This window comes from Urocitellus parryii, chromosome 3 (assembly GCF_045843805.1).
Source record: "Urocitellus parryii isolate mUroPar1 chromosome 3, mUroPar1.hap1, whole genome shotgun sequence".
In the NCBI taxonomy this organism is placed as follows: domain Eukaryota; kingdom Metazoa; phylum Chordata; class Mammalia; order Rodentia; family Sciuridae; genus Urocitellus; species Urocitellus parryii.
In genome coordinates this window covers 218,866,191-218,888,573 of record NC_135533.1, presented here as the reverse complement: position 1 = coordinate 218,888,573, position 22,383 = coordinate 218,866,191, and the positions used below count along the sequence as shown (strand labels likewise).

The 22,383-nt window shown below is 56.6% G+C and overlaps 1 protein-coding gene across 3 annotated transcripts in view; it reads right to left on the bottom strand.

Annotated features, from left to right (window-relative positions):
- The window catches only part of Ap3d1 (adaptor related protein complex 3 subunit delta 1), a 39,316-nt gene that overhangs the window by 16,052 nt on the left and 881 nt on the right, over positions 1–22,383 (bottom strand). Inside the window, exons 2-8 of one of the 3 annotated variants that reach the window (XM_026414676.2) lie at positions 10,811–10,906; positions 10,037–10,117; positions 8,569–8,649; positions 6,132–6,239; positions 4,990–5,119; positions 1,051–1,190; positions 904–977 (exon numbers count right to left, since the gene is read on the bottom strand). In XM_026414676.2, coding sequence (XP_026270461.1) covers positions 904–977; positions 1,051–1,190; positions 4,990–5,119; positions 6,132–6,239; positions 8,569–8,649; positions 10,037–10,117; positions 10,811–10,906 — 710 coding nt within the window. Of the gene's footprint in view, positions 1–903; positions 978–1,050; positions 1,191–4,989; positions 5,120–6,131; positions 6,240–8,568; positions 8,650–10,036; positions 10,118–10,810; positions 10,907–22,383 lie in introns of those variants that run through there. The other 2 variants (XM_026414674.2, XM_026414675.2) reach the window with 2 other exon arrangements.

Sequence of the window (22,383 nt, the reverse complement as noted above, 5' to 3'; positions counted from 1 at the left end):
CCCAGTCACGCCCTCTCCCTGCTCCTTTTATTACAAATAGAGCACACGTTTAACTGAAGATTCTGGTGAGCTCTGCCGGGCTTGAGGCCTTCTCCCTTGCTTTAAACAAACACAGTGACCCAGCAGTGCAGTAGAGGCCCCAGGGGGCACCAGGGAGCAGCCTGGGTTTCTGAGACCCAGCTGGGAGCCGGACGCACAGCCACAGGCTCCCGCCACATCTAGCCACTCTGCCGGTGCGAAGGACAAAGGTACTACTTTATAAATAAAGGTGACCAGGTCTGGAAGGCTTGGGGTTCTGCTCGGCACCCAGTGAACCCTGTGATGCCCACAGAGTGTCCCCAACCACCTCCTCCAGCCTCGCACAGTACCACCTGGCACTCCGAGGAGAGCAACAGGTCAGCACACGTGGCCAGCAGAGGCCCCTGGCCGGCCCTTGGGAGGTTAGCTCTGGCCACTCCACCCTCTCCCTTTCTGAGCTGTGGCCAGCACAGTAACCAGTACTGTGGACAAACAAGATGGGCCCTGGGAGGACAGGTGAGGGGTGGGCGGGCAGCAGGAGTCTGCTCTACTCTTGACATCCTCACACGGTGCTGTGTCAAGCCCAAACCACAGAAGCCCAAGCAGAGAAGGCCATAGGCCAGAGTCCAGGGTGCAGGGCCCACCAGCTGGCACAGCGCCACAGATCAGAAGCCAGGGCTGCCTGAGAGTGCACAGCAGGGCCACGTCCACTGCTGCAGTACAGACAGAGTGGACCCTTCGGGAGCCAAGGCACTCGCCTAAGGTACACTCCCTGAGTCCTTCCTCCTCAGGAAGGTGCACCCAGGCCCAGGATGGCATGAGGGTGGTCGGGGCCTGGCTTCCTGCACTGGGAGCCAGGAGCCAGGCAGGCAAGGGGAGGCCTACCTGTGGATCAGGTTGGTGAGAGGCTCAATCAGCTTCTTGCCCAGCCTTGGCTCCAGAGGGGTCAGGGCACCAAACTGCGGACAGAGGGGTGTGTCACTGCCAGCTCAAGCGGCCCTGAGGGCAAGAAGACACCCTGGGGGCACTTGCCAGTTTGATAATCTTGATGAGCACCCAGTTGTTGGTGGAGCAGGTCATCAGCTTGAAGAACAGGGGGGCCAGGGACAGGTAGTTCTTGGGGTTTCGTCGTGCCAGCTCACAGATGACATTGACGGCAGCAGACTGGACCCCTGAGGACCAAGAGGGCACCCACATCAACAACATAGAGCATTCTGTCCTCAAGGGCCCATCCCGTCGACAAGAGTGTCCTGTCCACTGGGCTGTCCTGGCTAATGGGAACCCAGCGTCGCAAGGCTGGCGCTGGCCGCCTGAGGACCCGCTCGTGGACTGCACGGCACAGGACCAGCCAGCACTGCCACAGCGGACTGCAGTGTGGTGTGGACAACATGCACTTTGTGGGACTGTGTGCTAAGGGGCCCCAGGTCCATGACACCCGATCCCCAGGTCTCGGTTCCCAAGGGCCACCCACCACAAAGGAGCCAGGGTTGATGGAGGTGGGCGCCGTGAAGGTGGGACGAGCCTGGCAAGAGGCAGCGAGAGCAGGTGGCGCAGGGAACCAACAGCACGTCAGGCGGGCAAGGAGCACAGAGGCTCCAGTGGCCTCGGTGACCATCTGGGTCAAGGCACGAGCAGTGACAACCAGGGACGACACACAGGGGAAGAAAGTGTCTGTGGGTCTGCCTGGTGCCCAGGAACCGGAGAAGGGGCCACAAGGGGAGCTGGTGGCTGGGGAGGGTCCCCGTCCCACCAAGCCAACAGCCAGAGGCCAGAGAAGAAACACAGAGCAGCCTCACAGTGCCACCCCCTGGCAGCCCCCGCCTCCAGGCTGCTCCGCTCAGGGAGGGGGAGGGGCCAGGAAAGCCCCTTTGGGCACAGCCTAGACCCAGAGGCTGGGGAAGCTGAGGGTGTGCAGGGCTGGCTGCCCACTGGTTACAAGGCCAAGAAAGTACTGGGCAGAGGGAAGCCCTGGCAATGCCACCGAGCCAGCAACCAGAGCCCACGGAGCCCTGCGCAGGACACCCATGCAGGGCAGCCCAGAACAGTGCCTGCCATCATCCAGAGTCAAAGTCACGCGAGACAAGGACTGAGGGACTTGGCTCACAAGGCGCCCCAAGGGTCGTGAGACATAATAGCCCGTCCAGCCTTCTCCCGAGCTCCGGGTTCCCATACCCGAGACCCTGGTGGCCACGCTGTTGATCTCCAGGAGCCTGGGCCCGGCCCACAGAGACACCCCTGCAATTGGAGGCCAGGGGTTTGGAGCCCAATGACACCCCATCCCCAGGTCCCGGTTCCCAAGGGCCATCCACCACAAAGGAGGGCGGCAGGGGGCGGCGCAGGGGAGTGTGGAGGCCTGGCAGGCCAGTGAGTCCCTGGCCACGCCTGGGCCGGGCCCCAGAGCGCCCTGCCCCAGGGCTCTGGGCCTTTGGCTGGGAACAGGGATGCCTTGGGGTGCTGAGGCCTGGCTGCACGGGCCTGTGCTAACAAAGGGTAGAACGTGAGGGGGTTGTGGGAGCCCCCAAATTTGTCGCTAGTCAGAGGTGTGGCTGGCATCAGGTGGCAGAGAGACTTGGGGGTCCCCCCCCTCTGCACAAGGGTCCCTGAGCCTCCTCTGAGGCAGGTGCAGGAGCCAGGCCCAAAGAGCAAATCAGCACTTGGTGCATGGGACCAAGGGGCGCTCCTGTTCCAACAGGCTTCACGCTGAAGACACTGACAGAGGATTTGGAAAAGCTGAAGGAAGGGCACATGGGTCAGAATTCTTTGTGGTACTTCTTCCATGTTTCTATAAATCTGACAGTATTTAAAAAAAGACTTTTGAGCTCAATGCGGTGGTGCACACCTGTCATCCCAGTAGCTCAGGAGGCTGAGACAGGAGGATCTCTAGTTTAAAGCCAGCCTCAGGGACAGCAAGGCCCTAAGCAGCTCAGTGAGACCCTGTCTCTAAATAAAATACAAAATAGGGCTGCGATGTGGCTCAGTGGCTGAGTGCCCGAGTCCAAAACTTGATATCTCCCCCAAAAAAGGGTTTTTGAAATTTTTAACTTTCAAAAAAAGCAGGGGGCCGGGGATGTGGCTCAAGCGGTAGCGCGCTCGCCTGGCATGCGTACGGCCCGGGTTCAATCCTCAGCACCACATACAAACAAAGAAGTTATGTCTGCTGAGGACTGAAAAATAAATATTAAAATTCTCTCTCTCTCTCTCTCTCTCCCTCAAAAAAAAAAAAAAAAAAACTTAAAAAAAAAAGCAGAAGACCAGGGCTGGGTGTGGCTCAGTGGCGAGCACCTGCCTTGTACACACGAGGCCCTGGGTCCATCCTCAGCACCAGCACCACATAAAATAAACAAACAGATAAATAAATAAAATAAAAAGTATCGTATCCTTCTGTAACTAAAACAAACAAGAACACAAAAAAAGAAAAGAGCAGAAAAACAAAAAGAAAGAAAATGATAGACATGATGGCCACACCTGTCCGCACAGCCACTTGGGAGACTGAAGCAGGAGGATGGCAAGTTCCAGGCCAGCCTGGGCAACTTAAGGAGTCTCTCCAGATAAGAGGGGCAGGGGACACAGCTCAGTGGTAAAGCACCCTGGGTTCAGTCCCCAATACCCCCCCAAAATCACCCCTTCCTGCTTTGAAAACCATGGCCCAGGCTTCATGACCAAAGAGAAAGTTCTCAAGTTGTAGGTGGACACAACATCCTTATTTCACATTTATGTGGTGCTGAGGATGGAACCCATGCCCCATGCATGCTGGGCGAGCGCTCTGCCTCTGAGCTACGGCCACAGCCCCAGAGAGAAAGTTCTGAGGGTTCACTGCTCCCACCCAGTTAGAACTCAGAGTGTGGCCCTAGATCTGCCCTTTCCCTGGTGACAGGGACAGGAGCACAGAGGTGCTCTGAGAAAAGAGTAGAGTCCATGGTCCCCAGCGCCAGCATGCAGTGGGGTGGCCCAAGCCTTGCACTGCACCACGTGGCACCGCTCTGGTGGAGGGAGGGAGGGACTGGACCCACCAGCCTTCAGCCCAGGGGGAGGTGGCTCAGCTCAGCCCTCCCGCTCTGCCCCAAGGGATGGAAGTCTGTGCCAGGGGTGGGTGCTCCTGCCTGGACCAGGCCCCGCCCTCTATGCCCAAGGCCAGGAGACGCAGCCTGATAAAAACACCCCTGACCTCCACACAACCTCTTCTGTTTCCTGAGTGTGCACCCTGAAGCCCGGCCTCCCTTGGGCCTGAGGCACTTGGTCACCTGTGACAGTCCCCAGTTCTGGGCCTGCTCTCAACTCCTCAGTGAGGCCCATCCAGCCTCTGCCTGGGACAGCCAGCACTGGTGACCACCTCACTGTGGGACGCTGGATGCAGGCTGCCTGACTTGGCCCGCTGACCATACCCCACAGGGACGCCCTCAGAGCCTCAGGCCCCTCCAGGCCCCCCACTGTCAGGTGCCCTCGGATCCCCCAGCCAGACCCCCTTGGAGCCCCCTGGTGACGCTTGGCAGTAAAGGCCCTTGCCAGGGGTCCCTTGTCCCCATGCTCCACACCCCTGACCTCTAAGTGTGGCCTCTGGGGATTTCAGTACTCCAAAGACCTACAAGGGACCTCACTGCCTGTCAGTGAGGGGTTCTCTATCATAGGGTTCTGAATGACAGCTCAACACTGATCCCTCAGTGGCCCAAGGCCACCAGGTGGAGGTGGCGCCCGGCAGGATACCAGGTTGCTCTGATAGGGTCATCGAGCTGCTCCCCACCCCTTCCCGGATCCCAGGAGCACCCCAAGCTCAACTGTACCCACTGCCAGCTGGATGCAGTGGGCTTCCTGCCTGCCAGGCCAGGCTGGGCCTCAGGTGCTGTCTCCTGTGTCCGGTGGCCGTCACAACACAGGGGACCAGGGGCTTCCACTAGGATCCCCACCCCACAAACCCACATGCCCTCGCGCATTCCTGGAGACCTGGCCAGCACCCAGGGACTGCAATGTACCCACCGGGGTCAGGGTCCTCCAGCTTCTCCTTCAGCCGAGGGAAGGCGGGGCGCAGAGACTCGGGGTACTTGAGGAACACCTTGTACATGATGAGCACTGCCTTCTTCCGGATGTACGGCTTGGTGTGCGACATCTGCAGAGAGAACCCAGGGTCCACACCGGCTCCCCATCACCCACCCGCCCTGCCCAGGGCCCTGTCCCTCCCCCCGCGGGTGGCTCCCAGCACTCTAGTTCCGGGCCAGCCAGCTGTCTGCAGAGGCCAGGAGGTGATGTTTCCGGCCTGTGGGCTCGGTGGCCTCCGTCATGACTGAGGCTCTGCCCTGGACAGGACAGCAGCACGGGCACGCCCAGGTGCTACCAGAACCTGGCTTCATTCAGTTTTTATTTTTTCCTCTTTTTTGAGATGGCTCAAGTGACCCTCTTGCCCTTCTGCCCATGTAGCTGGGGCTGCCGGCACTGCCATCCTGCCTGGCAAGTCAGCCACTTATTTTTAAAACTTGGTTGGCAACAGGCAGCCAGCTAGATCTGGCCCTGGGGCCACAGTGTGCTGACCCTGATCTAGCAGCCAAGACAGCCGTAACCAGCTCCAAGACCCTCAGCCGACACCCACACTCTCTTGTGGTCAAGGCTGACCACACATGACCTTCACCAGGTGGGAGGTGCCACTGTCCACACCCTGATGTGGATAAGGGAGGAACAGGCCCCAGTGTGGCCAGTATGCAGGGGCTGCGCCCACAGGGCTTTGCTTCAAGGCTGACTCGGTGCCGAGGAGAGCCACACCTGGACAGCACTGGGCAGAGAGGAGGCCTCACCACACTGCAGCTGGCGGCACTGAGAAGGGCCAGGGCCGCACACACCTCAGCAAGAAAACAGGTGACCCACAGGCCTGACACACTGGACTCCCAGCTTCCTCCTGCCAGCAGGGTCGTTTTCAAGCTGAACCAGAAACACAGGGACTCAAGTGACCCCGAGCAGGTCCCTCCAGGGGTGACAGCAGCTGAGCTCCCATCTCATCCAGGTCACACGTGGACCACTTCACCTGTTTCCATGCGGCCAAGCTTTCTGGGTGGGACACCTTAACCCCAAGTTCCAGGCACCCAAATGCGGGACAAAGGGAAGGGCTGGCAGGCGGGCTGGAAACTCACCAGTGTCATGATGTCATTTGCCAGGTCTCTGGCAAGATCTGGGGTGACAAAACAGGACAGGCCAGTCAGCGCAACTCCAGTGTCATACTGGCTGGGGCTGCTCAGGTCCTGAGAGGGGAGAGGAGCCGCTGAGTGTGCCTGTGCAGCTCCGGCCAGAGGCCCTGCTCCAGGCCCTGGAGCCACAGCCCTGCCCCCAGAACCGCCAGGGGCAAGCCTGGCGCCTGCTGGAGCTCTGGCCCAAGGCTGCACTCATCTTCCGGGAACAAGAACGGAGCAGGACACCAGGGAAGACAAGGGCAGCTCCCAGGACCTCACTATGCCACGCGCGCGGCTCCTCCACCCAGGGAGCTCTGGACGCCACTCGCCTGCCCTGGACTCCACCTGCTGAAAGGGCTGGGGCTCCAGGCCTGCATGTGCCGGGGGTGTGCCAAGAGCCACCCTCCACGGTAGGGACACGTCAGCAGCCCTGGTGCAGCCCTCGGGCCCCCAGGAGCCCAACTCCTAGAGCAACTTCACTCAGCAAAGAGCCACCGAGGGCACCAGACACTGAGGGGCCTACTGCAAGGGAGACCTGTAGGAGGGCACTTGAGCACCACTGGGCTCCAGTCCCAGCCCCAGAGCTCCTGGGCCCTGGGCTTGTGGTCCAGGAGCTCTCCCCCAGGAGCCCAACTCCTAGAGCAACTTCACTCAGCAAAGAGCCACCGAGGGCACCAGACACTGAGGGGCCTACTGCAAGGGAGACCTGTAGGAGGGCACTTGAGCACCACTGGGCTCCAGTCCCAGCCCCAGAGCTCCTGGGCCCTGGGCTTGTGGTCCAGGAGCTCTCAGAGTCCTGGGCTCAGTAAGCAGCAGGGGAGGGCTGGCTGCAGCTCAGAGGCAGAGCAATCGCCTCGTGTGTGAGGCCCTGGGCTCCGTCCTCAGCACCACATAAAATCAAGGTCCGTGTCCATCTTCAACTAAAAGCACTAAAAAAAAACTGCAGGGGAGGTGATCCCTTGGGTCCCCTGGACCTGCGGGAGCTCTGTCTCTTTTTTCTTCACTTAAATAAAACCTACACTCAAAAAAAAAAAAAAAAAAAAGAAGAAGAAGAAGAAAAGGAGAGGAAAGAAAGGCACAGGGGCGGGGACATCCAGGACACGTTCGTGGTGCCAATCGGCAGATGGGCTGCCGCGGCTCGGAAGCACTTCATCTGAGCCAGGACAGCACAGGGACAACAGTGACTCCCTAGACAGTGAGGCCGGAGGGGCTGGGCTGGCTCAGTGGAGAGCACTTGCCGGCACCTCGATCCTCGGCACCACATGCAAATAAACAAACAACGAGATCGTGTTCCTCTACAACTAAAAGTATGCTGAAAATTTAAAAAGAGAGGCCGCAGGGGTCCCCGCACTGCAGGCCTGACCCACAGCCCAGCACGCTTCCTGGTCAGGACAGAGCGGGGCAGGGGCGTGCTGAAGCACACAGAGCCCACCCCCTCTTTCTGCACCCCACCCCTTCCCCATCTGGCAACCACACCCACTTCCTGGCAGAAAACCCCACCTGCCCAGGCCCCACGTGGGCACCTGACCCTGAAGTCCCTACAGGCCACACCTAGTAGCTCTGCCCTTGTCCATGGCGAGAGCTGGCTCACTGCACCACGAGCTCAGTAGGACAATTCTGCTGGGACCTGCACCTTAGGCTGTGCCGTCAATAGCACCACACACTTGCCCCATGGTCCAGGGTACCCTGCAGGTTGACAACACCTACAGGGTCCGGCCCTTGCCCCGGTGAACATGAATCTATAGCCTCTGATATCAGTTGGAGGTGGCAGGGCCAGCCCCACAGAGAGGGTGCGCCTCCAAGGTGCTCACACCTGCAGCCACGTCATGGGCCAGAAGAACCAGGGCCGGGAGGAGCGTCTTCTCTGTGGTCTCAAGGCCATCCCAGAGGGGTAAGAATTCTGTAGAGACCTCACAAAACCTAAAAGAACCCAGGGGAGCCCAGCACAGCGGCCACACCTATTACCACCAGCTCAGGAGGCCGAGACAGGATAATTGGACAATTGCAAGTCCAAAGCCAGCCTCAGCAACTTAGCGAGGCCCTAAGCACCTTAGTGAAACTCTGTCTAAATAAAAAATACAAGGGCTGGGTAATGCCTCAGTGTAGAGGTTCCCACTCCTGGACCACCCAAAGAACCAACATGGGAGAAAGCGCCCACTGGAGGGGCCGTAGGAGGGGAGCAGAGAAGGGCAGGTGCCACAAGGCCAGTCTCCAAGTGCACCTGGGGCTGCCGGAGCTCGCCTCCAGCACCGAGCAGAGGAGACAAGACAGGGGTGTCCTGCCAGGCCCTGAGCGCCAGGTCTGCCGAGGCCAAGCCTGCTCGCTGGAGGAGCCACCCTCTGGGCTTTCTCCGAATCGCACAGGAGGCAGAAGGGCCAGCGTGGCCGGGGTGAGTGCCCACCTTGCGTATCTGGTTTGTGGTCAACATGATGACATCTGTGCCTTCGTGAAAACACTGGGAAGCAGCAAGGTAGCCGATGCGCTGTGGGGTCAAGCGACAGCATGTCAGAGACATGAGGAAGCCTCCTGGAGACTCCAGCCAGCAGCGTGCCGGGGGCTGGGGCGCGAGCGCCAGGCCACGCCAGGCCTCCACAGCTCAAGGAGACGCCCAGGTGGGGGGAGCTCCTGGTCTGGAAACACGTTCCTCTGCAGGCTGCCAGGCCCTGCCTGCGCTCTGAGTGCAATGGAGCCACTGAGCACGGGAGTGAGGCAGGAAGTCCTGGGTTTGCTGATGACCCAGGCCCCTCTTCGGCAGGCTGCAGAGGACGCCCAGGGTCACACTCACAAATGCAGAGAATGCTTTAAATACACGTGTATGGGCGACCACGTCAGCTTTGACAAACATGGTATTTCATTTCTCCATCCCAGTTTCTGGGGTGAGGGGATGCATGGCTCAGTGAGAGCGCTGGCTTAGCATGTGTGAAGCCCCAAGTTCCATCCCCAGGACCACAAGAAATATCAATCAATAAATTGGCTGGGTGTGGTGGCACACACCTGTGATCCCAGCCCCCTGGAAGGCTGAGGCAGGAGGGTCAGAAGTTCAAGGCTAGCCTGGGCTACTTAGCGAGACCCTGTCTTCAAAATTAAAATTTAAAAAGGGACTGTGGATATAGCTCAGCAGTAGAGCACCCCGGGTTCAATCCCCAGTTACGGGAAAAAAAGAAGAAAATGTCTAAGAGGCACATGAACAGGGTAATGGAGTGATCTTGAGACAAGGAGATTAACTGTTGATTTTTTCTAAGGGCCATAAATTTAATTTGTCATCTAAAATACACACTCAGTTCAGACTTAACAAAATCAACATTTTGTTGACATTATTTTAAATGAAAAGAAAAGCTTTACATAGATGGTATTTAATAAATGAATAACTTGGGGGGTGATGGTTGCATGGAGAAAGCCAGTGGAACTGAGACCGGTAGGCCATTATTAGTTTTGTTATTTTGGTCTTTTTTTTTTTGTTTTTGAAATATGTTTCCTTTAACCCATTAAAGTCCTAAGTTTTCAATTCTGAAAATGTAAGCAACACTCCAGTGTTATTCAAAGTCACCCTAAATGGTACATCTCCTGCTCCCTTTGAGTTCTCACAGGTGTTCCACATCTGGACAAGGGGACAAAATGGGTCAATAAATGCCCAAGGGTAGATTCGGGCTTGGCCCCTGTGCATGCCAAGCAAGGCCTCCCCCTGAGCTGCCCCTCAGCCCTGAGGATTTTTTTTAAGACAAGTAAACCCTCCAGGACCCACGCTCACCACCTGGGGTGCACGTGAGGCTGGGGTTTGGGAAGCTGACACTGCGCCTGGCAGCCTGGCACCTGGCCCCAGGGGATACTGGTGTGGAGGATGCCCCCCGCCCATGCCCACCCGTACCCACCTTGAAGGTGAACTTGGAGGCACTCATGACTTCCACGATGTTGAAGGCAGCCCAGCTGATGTCGTACCCTAACATTTGCAACTGTTAAGAAGGAGGCACGGGAACTCTTACTCACACGCCAAAGCGGGGACAAAGGGAGCCGCCTTAACGGACGTGCGCTCCAGTCAGCTCAGCCACCAAGGGCACCCACACACACCCTAGGCTCCTGCACCGTCTGACACTCAGAATCCACAAGGACAGGTCAACAAGAGCTCTACAAGGCGACAAATGCCGGCAACTGAGACACGGAACTCCCACCCACGACTCTGGGCTCCGGGCAACAGCTGGGGTCCACAAGTGCCCTTCCTGGGAGCTGCTGGGACAAGCCCTCCCTATCTCTGAGGAGGAATCAGGCGGGAGGATGGCACAGCCCCAGCTCACACCATGGGCAGCAACTGCAGCCCGGGAGGGAGCCTGGCAGGCACAGAGCCTGGGCTCCACCCGCTCGGCTCCAGGCCTTGCTGGAGGGCGGGCCACCAGCACCCCGCCACCCCCAGCACCCCAGGCACGCCAGTTGTGTCATCATCACAGACTGACCTGGAGTTGGCACCGTGGCAGATGGCAGCAGTGAGTGTGACAGGCGGATAGAGCGCGCGCACGCACGCACACACACACACACACACACACACACACACACACGGGCAGCAGGGCGGTGGACAGAGGTGGAATACACAGTGAGCCTGGCAGGAGGAGGCTGCAGATCAAGGCTGGGCCCAGCCCTCGGGAGGCACTCACATAGGTCAGCTTGCAGACGGCATTGGCCTTCACCGCGATGTTGTCTTGCTTCAGCTCCTGCTTGATTTCATCAATGCACTGAGAGATGTATTTTGCCTAAAATGGAAAAAGAAAAAAACAAGTTCAAACATCCACCGGAAACAGTCGACAATAACCAGGCTGGAAAGAAGCCAGACACAAAAAGGCCCAGTGTGCCATTCTACTGATGGGAAATGCCCGAACAGGTGGATCCAGGGACAGGACGTGGACACCCAGAGGCTGTGGAGGGGATGGAGGTAACTGCTCACGAGGACAAAGTCTCTTGTACACATTGGGTGAGGGTGACAGAAGGCTCTGGTGTCACATAACATTCCAACACATGCGTGGACACGTTGGATGTGTCCACTCCCCAGTGGACGCAGGGCACCTGGGCCTGTCGTGCCACCCAGGGGTTCCGCTGCTGTGTGCCTCCAGCCCTGGGCACAGGCTGCCAGCTCTGCCCTCCCACCATGCCCAAGAGGGCTCGGCCCAGCAGCACCGAGGGGCCAGGGTCAGGTGCCAGCCAGGCATGCTCCTGAGTGTGGCACGCCTCGAGACGAGCAGATGTCACCACATCAGCCCGGGAGGAAACAGAGGTCACTGCAGGGTCTGGGGTGACTTCAACAGTCGGAGCTCAGGGGCCACGGGGGCCTCCCGAGCACTGTGTCGAGCACCAGCCCCTAACCCCGTTTGGTTGTGTGATGAGGGGACCAAGAGCTGTACCTGCTGTATCCTGTCCTCCCATCCTCAGATGGCGGGGCTCATGCTCCTTCCAACACCCCCAAGACCTGCCACCTCCCTGGGGCCAGGCCCCTCGTGGATGGGACAAGGAGCTCTGGTCCCAGGCCCTGTGCGGCCACCTCACCCCTCCAGGGCTGTTCTGTGGAGGCAGCCCCAGCACCTGCTGTTCGTCCTGTCACTGCAGGGCCACGCCCTGACCCAGGCAGGGGCAGAGGGCGACTGCTATTCAGTGTCCTCTCTGCCACAGAATATTCTGAATATTTTATAATCCAGACTTAGAACAATGGAACAAGCGACACCATACACTGACAACATGCTTCCAATTACCAAATCCTGCTCGAGGGCTCCTGGGATCCTTGCCTGGCACGTGGATGCCCCTTTGTTGCATCTCAAAGGACCACAGCAGTTAATGGGCTGCTGAAGGTCAACCCAGGGCCTCGAACATGTGAGGCAAGCGCTCTACTGCTGAGCCCCAACCCCAGTCCCTTTTCTTTTTTGTGTTTCATTTTGAGACAGGGTCTTGCTAAGTTGCTTCAGGCTCTTGCTAAATTGGGAACATCAAGAGTGGAGGTGCCAGCTGGGCGAGGTGGCACACGCCTGTCATCCCAGTAGCTCAGGAGGCTAAGGCAGGAGGATCACCAGTTCAAAGCCAGCCTCAGCAACAGCAAGTTGCTCAGCCACTCAGTGAGACTGTGCCTCTAAATAAAAAGTACAAAACAGGGCTGGGGGTGGGGCTTAGTGGTCAAGGGCCCCTGAGTTCAATTCCTGGTACCACAGACAGACAAACAAACAAGTGGAGCTGCCAGGTGCAGTGGCCACACCTGTAAGCCCAGTGGCTGGGGAGGCTGAGGCAGGAGGTTCGCAAGTTCAAGACCAGCCTCAGCAATTCAGCAAAAGCCTGAAGCAACTTAGCAAGATCCTGTCTCAAAATAAAACATAAAAAAGTAAAAAAAGGGACTGGGGCTCTGGCTCAGGGGTAAAGCGCTCGCCTCACACATGCAAGGCCCTGGGTTCGATGCTCAGTACCACATGAAAAAAAAAATAATAAAGGTATTGTGTCCAACTACAACTAAAATAAAATATTTTTAAAAAAGAAAAAATTAAATAGAGCTGGGGATGTGGCTCAGTGGTAAGCACCCCTGGGTTCAATCCCTGGTACAACAACAAAAAGGTGGGCTGGGGATGTGGCTCCAGCGGTAGCATGCTCGCCTGGCATACACGGGGTGCTGGGCTCATCCTCAGCACCACATACAAATAAAACAAAGATGTTGTGTCCACTGAAAACTGAAAAATACATATGAAAAAATCTCTCTCTCGAGCTGGGGATGTGGCTCAAGCGGTAGCGCGCTCGCCTGGCATGCGTGCGGCCCGGGTTCGATCCTCAGCACCACATACCAACATACCGAGAACTAAAAAAAAAATAAGTGACTAAATATTAAAATTCTAAAAAAAAAAAAAAAAAAAAAAAAAAAGAAAAAATCTCTCTCTTAAAAAAAAAGTGCAGCTGCTGCGGAGAGCAGTAGTGACCGCCCACCTGGCCAGCAACTCCAATCCCAGGTACCCCAAGACCACTGAAGACAGGGGTCCCAGCAGAACACCAGTTCACTAAGGTTCTCAGCGACACGCCTCCCGCTGCCAGGGCAGGAGGGCCTGTAATGTCCACTCCCAGCAACGCTTTCCCAGTATCCAGAAAATACCTCTGAACGACTCCCAATGAGGAGCAGGAGAGCCACCTGCACTCAGGGAGACCGGCAGCCAGGGAGAGCACTGGCTGCAGGACAGGAAAGAGCCTGGAACCTCAGCAGAGAAGCAGGCAACAGGAAGCAGTCACGCAGACCCAGAAGCGCAAAGATTCCGAAATAAAATCCAAGCACGGGACGGGCAAGAGTGCAGCTTCGCGGCCAAGCGCTACGCTGGAAGGTGGGAGGCGCTGGGTGCCACCTCGGCACCAAAAACACAAAGCGACTCTTGACAGTGCTTAAATGCTTATATCAAAGCTACCTGGTGTCAAAATATGGATGGTGGTAAAAGGGTACCAGGAACTGAACCAAGGCACTTCATACTGAGCCACATCCCCAGACCTTGTTTTTTCTTTTTTTTTGAGACAGAGCCTTGCTAAGTAGCTAAGGCTGGCCTCAAACTTGCGATCCTCCTGCTTCAGCCTCCCAAGTCACCTTTGCCAGTGCCACTGTGTCCAGTTTATATAAGGCATTTGAGCATCCTTGGTTTTTTGGTATCCTGGGAGTCCTGAAATCAAGCCCTCAAGGGTGCCAAGGGATGATCCTATGTTAACAATATAAACTAGCTGGATGCAGTGGCGCACACCTATAATTCAGTGGCTCAGGAGACTGAAGAAAGGGGGTTACAAGTTCAAAGCCTGCTTCAGCAATTTAGCAAGACCCTGTCTCAAAATAAAAAAATATACTGGGAATGTATCTCAGTAAGTAAGCAACCCAAGGTTCAATCCCCAGTACAAAAAAAAAAAAAAAAAAACATGAACTAGAAATGTTTTGAGGTGTAAGGTATAAATGGCTACATACTGAAACACAAAAGCAATTCAAGATGCAGCCTGATGGGATTCCTCAACTGCCTGGGCTAGCTCCATGGAAAAACTCACTCCTCCACCTGCCAATCAATCCACCTGCCAATCAAGTGCGGCAGTCCAAGGGCTCCTCTTTAGCTGTGGGAACTTATTTGGAACACAGGATGCACACTTCCTTTCCACAGGAACCCCTCAGGGCGGCAGGCAAACTGGCTGTATCAAACCTCGCTGCACAGATGAAATTCCCTGGACAGCTTTTCTTAAAAATTTAGATTCTCACTGGTCACAGGTGGCTCCTGTCATGGAGGGGCTCAGGAGGCTGAGGCAGGAGGATCTCAAGTTCAAAGCCAGCCACAGAAATTTAATAAGTCCCTAAGCAACTTAGCAAGACCCTGTCTAAAAATAACTAAAAAAGGGGGCTGGGGACATAGCTGAACTGGTAGAGTTCTTGCCTAGCATGCACAAGGCCCTGGGTTCAATCCCCAGCACCACCAAAAATAAACTAATTAATTTAAAATTTTAAAAAATAAATAAAAAGAGCTGGAGAAGTGGCTCAGTGGTAAAGTACCCCTGGCTCAATCCCCGCCACCAAAAATATAAACAAACCCGATTCCTGGGCCGGCCCTAGATGAATGAAATCCAGGCAGATTCCTGGGATACAGCCAGAGAAGCTGTATTTCCCCAGTGCTGGCAGAGGGGCTCGAGGGCCACCTGCCATCTGCACAGGACGTGTGCCTGGCGGCTCACCAGGCTCCTCGGCCCCAAGCAGGGGCAGGGGGTGGTGCCACATGCCAGGTCCACGGAATCACCCCCGCCCACTGCCTCTAGCCTGGGCACTGCTTCTCTCTGTCCTCCTCCTCTTTCTCCCTCTTTCTCTCTCCCTAAAAAATAAGTAAATAAATGAACTGGGTGCAGCCACATACCGCCTCTCAGCATGTGCGGCTCACGTAAGCAGCTCTGGGGACAAAAGATGAAGGCATGGAGAGGTGCCACCTGACGGTCCTTCCCTGAGGCTGGGAGGCACCTCATGTCTGCATCCACTGCAGGCCGGGGCAAAGCAGTGGGGTCCTCAGCCCTGGTCAGGGTTTGGCTGGGGACAAAGGGGAGCAATCAGTAGGCCTCAATGACAACTCAGTGTACAGCAGCTGCACCACAGGCGACCCAGGGGCCACCTTGGTCTCCCTGACCCTCCATCTGCCTGCCTCAGGCTCCCTGACAGGACAGAAGCGGGCCCAGAGCTCCAGAGCAAGTTCTCCATTGGGCGACCCCATCCCCAGGGAACACCGGCCATGTCTGGGGACAGTGGTGGTTCCCTGAGGGAGGCTGTGCCAGGAGGGTGCTGCTCAGCACGTGCCGTGCTCAGGACCCCACCATGAGCCCTAGCCTCGGTCACGAAGAGGAGACCCTGACTTAGGGCAGTGACTGACGTTACTAAAAGAAAAAAAAAAAGCAAGGGGCTGGGGATGTGGCTCGAGCGGTAGCGAGCTCGCCTGGCATGCGTGCGGCCCAGGCTCAATCCTCAGCAGCACATACAAACAAAGATGTTCTGTCCACCGAGAACTAAAAAATAAATATTAAAAAAAAAATTCTCTCTCTCTGAAAAGAAAAAAAAACACTTAGTGCGGCGTGGTGGCCACCCCGTCATTCCAGCAACTCAGGAGGCTGAGGCAGGAGGATCACAAGTTCCAGGTCAGCCTCAGCAACTTATTGAGGCAAACAAGAAAGAAAGAAGGACTGGGGGTACAGCTCAGTGATAGAGCACCCCAGTACCTGCTCCAAAGAAAGAAAACTCAGCTCAAACATGCATTCTTATCCTTCTCTCAGGTATGAAAATGAACCTCAAGAAATAACCGCCAGGGCCAGCTGGGCGGGGGCTGGGCTCAGGGGCAGAACGCTCGCCCAGCACGTATGAGGCACTGGGTTTGATCCTCAGCACCACATAAAAGAAATAAATAAAATAAAGGTCCATCAACAACTGAAAAAAAATTTTTAAGTAAAACAAAATAACAGTCAGTGTGTACTACGTACTTGCCCAAACCAGACCAGCAGAGGACTTCTGGTCGGGTCCCATGGCAGCACCCTAGTGAGTGTCCCCAGCCTCGTCCCTGGGCCCCAGGAAGGGCATTCTTGAGGCCCGACTGCGGCCCAGGGCAGCACAGCACCTGCTTCTCCCTCCCGAGCCCCAGTTTACAGCATCCTTGAAATATCACCCACCGAGTCCCCGCCTCCTGGGCAGGCAAGCACTTCCCCCGGGCCACTGCTTACTTGTACCTTGAGACGGCCTGGCTAAGCTGGGATGTGGCTAGGTTGCCAGGCTGCTTCAAACTCCCAGTCCTCCCCCTCAGCCTCCTGCACAGCAGGGGCAACAGGCATGGTCCTCGCCTGCTCACAGACCAATAGAATGAACGTTCAAGGGAGCTGGGCGTCATCCACCAACTCAGGAGGCCGAGGCAGGAGGACCACAAGTTCAAGGCCAGCCTCAGCAACTTAGCAAGACCCTATCTCAAAAAATAAAAGGGCTGGGAGTGTGGTCCAATGGTGGAGCACTTCCCGAGCAGGTGCGAAGCCCCAGGTTCCACAAACCAATAATAAAAAGAAAACAAATGTCTAAAAGCATCAGTGAAATAGGTTTTGAAAATTCTTGTACAGCAGCGAAAATGTTTTCATACTGGGCCAGGACTGGGAAATCCAGAAATGGGAGTTTAAATGTCAGTTGACTGTGAGGCAAATCCCAGGGGCCTTCACGCACCTGCTCCCACAGCCCTGCTCACGGTCAGCCTCTGACGGAAGCTGGTCGTGGTGGTGCTGAACCAAACTCGAGCAAGAGCACAGGCAAGGAGGGCCGCCAGCAAGCGTCAGGCTGCGCAGCTCGAGGGCTCAGCCCCGGCCTGAGGGGCCTAGGGTGCTGGGAAGGAGGGATGGAGGCTCCAGGCCAGAAGCTGGCACAGGGGAGCTGGAAAGTCCAGCCCAGGGCAGCGGGGACCCACCCAGGGCTTTGAAGGCAAGTACAGGGCAGGAGGGAGGAGGCCTGGGACACAGTCAGGATGCCCTGAGAGCATCTGACCAAAGGCCCAAGTAGGGACACAGGAGGAACAGAAGAGATGCTGCAGGTCAGCAAAGGAGTCAAGGGCACAGGGCGGGGCTCTGCTCTTCTTTCAAAGGACCAGGAAAGAGGGAGGACAGAAGACAGATGCACTCCTGCCATCCCCGTGGCTTGGGAAGCTGAGGCAGGAAGATCACAAATTCAAAGCCAGCCTCAGCAATAGCGAGGCCCTAAGCAACTCGGTGAGACTCTATCTCTAAATAGGGCTGGGGATGTGGCTCAGTGGTTGAGTGACCCTGAGTCCAATCCCCAGTAACCAGCACCTCCCAAAAAAGAGAGAGGACAGAGGGATGGGGATACCAACTTTGCACTCCAAATGTGGGGTGACCCAGGCTTCTGGGGGAAGGTGACAGCAAGATGGGTAAGTCCAGAACACCCGCTTTGAGTCGGAACTGAGATGGGGTGGGGGGGAGGGTATGGAGGGAGAGGATACCAGTGACCAGAGGACCACGGCAGAGCACGCTGAGTGTCAGCTGCAGCTCCCCACAGGAGCCCTGGCCACACGCAGCTCAAGAACTGCAACCTGGGGGCAGAACTGACACAGGTGAGGAGCAGAGACACACAGGTCCCTTGGCCCAGGACCAGACAACACAGAACAGCTTCGGTGGGATCTTCAGGGCAGTGCGGGTCAGGCGGGTCCTTCTTCCATCAACCCTGCCTGCTCGTGTGTCTGTCCTGCAGGCTGATCAAGCCAGGTCCTCGCACAGGCCAGGCAAGCGCTCCAGCACTGAGCTGCACCCAGCCCGTTTCTGTGTTTTAAAAAGATGGCGACTAGAACGCTTGAACCTGCTCACATGGTTAGCACCACTTCTACAGGACAGCACTGTTGGTAGGCAGTGGTGACACCAGATGCCCCACAGCAGCCATAGCCAGCTGGGGCCAGCAACACACACGCCCGTCCCCTTGACTCCTGGCCTGGGAGCTCTGGCGACCCGGAAACGCAGTGATTCCCTGGTCCTGACTGTGGCGCTGGAGCTCTGTGATCCCAGAGATGGCCTTCCTTGCCGTGTCCACCTGACAGTCAGGTTGACGCACTCCGTCAGACGGTCACTGTAGACAAGAGCGGCTCTCACCTGCTCAGTGTCGACTCGGGAAGAGGCCGCGGTGGATCCAGGTGTGGCAGGGCTAGGCCCTCCCGAGTCCCCAGAGGTCCCTCAGCCCTTGGGTCGAGCCCCTCCTCCAGCACCAGGCCCAGCAGCACAGCATCTTCCCGGTTCTCTAACTCCGCCCACCCGTCTCCTCTCCTAAGGACCCTGTGGTGACCCTGGGCCCCAGATGACCAGGGTGACCCAGCTCAAGGTCCTTCGCTGATCCTATCTTGCATCCAGAGGCAATGTACCTACATGTCCAAGGATTAGCACGAGGCCCCCTCTGGGGACTAGCATTCAGCTGACCACAGTCAGGTCACCTAGTGACCCAGGGCAGGGAAAGGCCAATACTGTGGGGCTACGCTTCCAGGGCTGCAGCACAGAAGCCAGGAGACAGAGGTGGCCCCACCTTCCAGACAGACAGGCAGCCCGACGCCTGGGGCCTCGGGGAAAGAGGCCCTGCCTGGAGGGCCCGGGCAAGGCAGAAGGGCCCAGTGGGTGAACAGAGCCAGTCCCAGCCCAGGCCCCAAACAACAGGCAGCACCTGCGCCAGGAGGCAGGTGGGCAAAAGGAGTCATGGCCTCAGGGAGGCTCAAGTCCCAGGCTAAGCAAAGAAGCTGGACAACAGAGACACCAAGAGGGCCTAGAGGTTGTGACAGGAGAGACCCACGAGGGTGAGGGGCAGACGCGCAGGCTCAGGCACACCACAGGGCCACACCACGAGAGCGGGTGTGCCCTCTACCCAGGGTGACAGTCGCTGGTAGCCCACTGGGGAGTAGGGCCAGTGGATGTGAAGCAAAAGCTCCATCCAGGGCCCCGGCAGCAGCCCCAACATGGGCTGTCCATGCCTGGACTTGGCTGGGACAACTTCTCTGAAGGACGGGACAAAAGCATCCCCTGGGGCTGCACCTGTGGTCACAGGGAAATATAACAAGGCCAGGGTGGCCTGGGGTCCCAGAGGCCTGCCCAGGGTTGCTGTGCACTCAATCGGGGGCTGGAGCACAGTGGGCGGCATGGACTCCCGTACCCCAGGCACAGACAAGCCAGGGTCCAGCACCCCCCTCTGGGGCGGAGGCCTAGGAGATGCACCTGGGTGCCACCCAAAGGGGCTAGAGAAGAGACCACGCCCAGGCAGGGGAAGGTGCTGGAAGCCTGCAGGAGCCAGGCACCAGGCCACGGAGTGACAGGCACTGGCCCTGATCAACACACGCCCTCGCTGACCTGGGAGGACACTGGAGGAGCTGGTCCACCAGCCTGAGACTGTCAGGCAGAGCAAATGGCACTGCCTGACCCCACTAAGCTGCCCGTCAGAGGGGGCTGGCCAAGCCCGAGCGGCGGGTCTGCCTGCACACTGCAGCAAGCTGCAGGGCCGGAGGGCTGGCGGGCAGGAGCGGCAGACCTGCCCCAATCCCCAGCTCTGCGTGGAACCCCGTGTCGCACACCCCAGACCACACAAGTGCTGCCCAGAGTGGCTGAGGGAGCCTAGAAGAGGTGCTGCTCGCCTGCCGGAGCCAACACCTATCTGTTGGGAAGACGCACACACAGGGGAGGCCCAGGCCCTGCGTCTTTGCTCAGGGGCAACAGCAACAGAAAAGCACCAGTGGAGGAGGAGGCCGCGTTTTTGTTGTTGTTGTTGTATTTTTAAGAATTTTTTTCACAAGGCCTTTATTTTATTTATCTGTTTTTATGTGGAGCTGAGGATCGAACCCAGTGCCTCACACATGCTAGGTGAGCGCTCTTCCACTGAGCCCCAGCCTCAGCCAGAGGAAGCCACTTTTTAAAGGGGGAACAGGCACTGCGGCTGCCCAGGGCTGTGGCACCAGCATCTGTGAGCCCTGGAGGAATGCCCCTGAGACCACGAGGACGGACTTCTGAGGAACCAGGAGCCAGACTCCACAGGTCCTGCCAGGATCATCCAACACGTCAAGTAGTCAACAGAGGCACACAGAAACCTGGGACTCTGAGAACACCCGCCCAGCTGGGCCCTGCATCCTTTAAAAGCACATCCAGCCAGGTGCAATGGCCACACCTGTAATCCTAGCAACTCAGAAGGCTGAAGCAGGAGGATCACAAGTTCAAAGCCAGCCTCAATTTAGCAAAGCCCTAAGCAACTAGGTGAGATCCTATCTCTTCATAAAATACAAAAAAGGGCTGAGGATGTGGCTCGGTGGTTGAATGCCTCTGGGTTCAATCCCTGGCAACTAAATAAATAAATAAAATCACGTCCACCACCAGTGTCCCATTTGATGAGGACCCTGTCTGTGGAAAAGGCACTATCAGTTTCTACCAATCCTAAATGAAAAAACACGCCTCCAAACTGAGGGTCCTGCTGAGTGGTAAAGTGTGTGCTTTGTGTGTGCCAGACTTGGGATTGACCCACAACATAGGGGCTGAAGGCTACTGGGGAAAGAAGGTACACCTCCCTCAAAACCAGGCCCACGCCAGGCACAGTGGCACACACCTGTAATCCCAGGGGCTGGGGAGGCTAAAATAGAAGGGTCACAAGTTCAAAGCCAGCCTCAGGGCTGGACTGAAGCTCAGTGTAGAGTGCTCGCCTAGCATGGATGAGGCACTGGGTTCAATCCTGAGCACCACATAAAATAAACAAAATAAAGGCATTCTATCCATCTACAACTACCCCCAAAAAATTAATAAATAAATAAAATAAAGGCATGCTATCAAACTACAAAAAAAAAAAAAAAAAACAGCCTTATCAAAAAGCAACTCACTGAGACCCTGTCTCTAAATAAAAATAGGGCTGGGGATGCAGCTCAGTGGCTGAGTGTCCCTGAGTTCCATTCCCTGTACCACCACACACACACACAAAACAAAAAACCCAGGCCCCTTTCTGGTGCAGTGGCCCCCACCTGTATTCCTAGTTAGTCCAGAGGCTGAGCCCAAAGGATTGCAAGTCTGAGACCAGCCTGGAGCCCTGTGTCAAACTGTAATCCCAGCATCGGGAAGCTGGGGCAGGAGGGTCACTAAGTCTGAAGCCAGCCTTAGCAATTTAGTGAGACCCTCAGCTATTTACAAAGACCCTGTGTCAAAATAAAATTAAAAAGGACTGAGGAGGTGACTTAGTGGTAGAGCACACCTAGGTTCAATCCCCAGCACCAAAAAACAAACAAGCTAACAAAAAAGACCAGCCTAGGCAACAGAGCAAGATTCCATTTCAAAAAATAATAAAATACCGTCCAAACAGTGGCACATGCCTGTCATTCCAACTACACAAGAGGCTGAGGCAGAAGGATAGCACGTTGGAGACCAGGCCAGTCAACTAAGCGAGGCCCTGTCTAAAAATAAGAAATAAAAAGGCTGGGGTGTAGCTCAGTGGCAGAGCACTCCTAGGTTCAATCCCCAGCACCAGGGTGGGGGGCACTACTCCCCTCATTACAGAGTGTGTGGTCCACCCTCAGGGTTGCCAAACAAGCTGACCAGGGACAACCACAGAATGGGATGGAGGGACAGGAGCCAGGAGATCCTACCGGGGCAGAAAAAGCCACCTGAGGGTGTAAACACACTTTGAATCTGGCTAGCCACACTCAGTATCTACACCGCAGGCCACACAGCTACTCCTTCAGCTCCAACAGAACTGAGGACGGCATCCAACTGCTCACACAGCCACCAAGCAGCCAGGCGCTGAGGATGCAGAGCAAGGTGCAGCCAGAGAGGCAGGATGGCATACAGTTAAGAAGAAATCAGCTCCTTGCCCAGCAGGTGACAAGCTTCTGGGAAAGAGCAACAAGGAGCAAGACCTCAGGTTCCCAGCCAGGAGCCTGGCTGAGGGCACCTGGAGCGAGTTCCTGACTTTCTGCTCCTTCGGGCACAGGCCAGTGAGCAGAGCAGCTCATATCTGGCACCTGGGCTTGCAGGGCCTAACCCTCCTATTTGGGCATTCCTCAATGAAGCCAGCCGCTCGGTGGCCACTCAATGTTCCTGTTCTTCCCTAATCTAGGTCACAGGTTGGGGGAAGGGAGGGGAGGGAAGGCAATGATGCCCAGTTACAATTTCACTTCTGGGAGACCATTTCCACCCCTGGGTTCGGTTCCTGTTTGAAGCTGGCTTTCCCACTCCAGCGTTT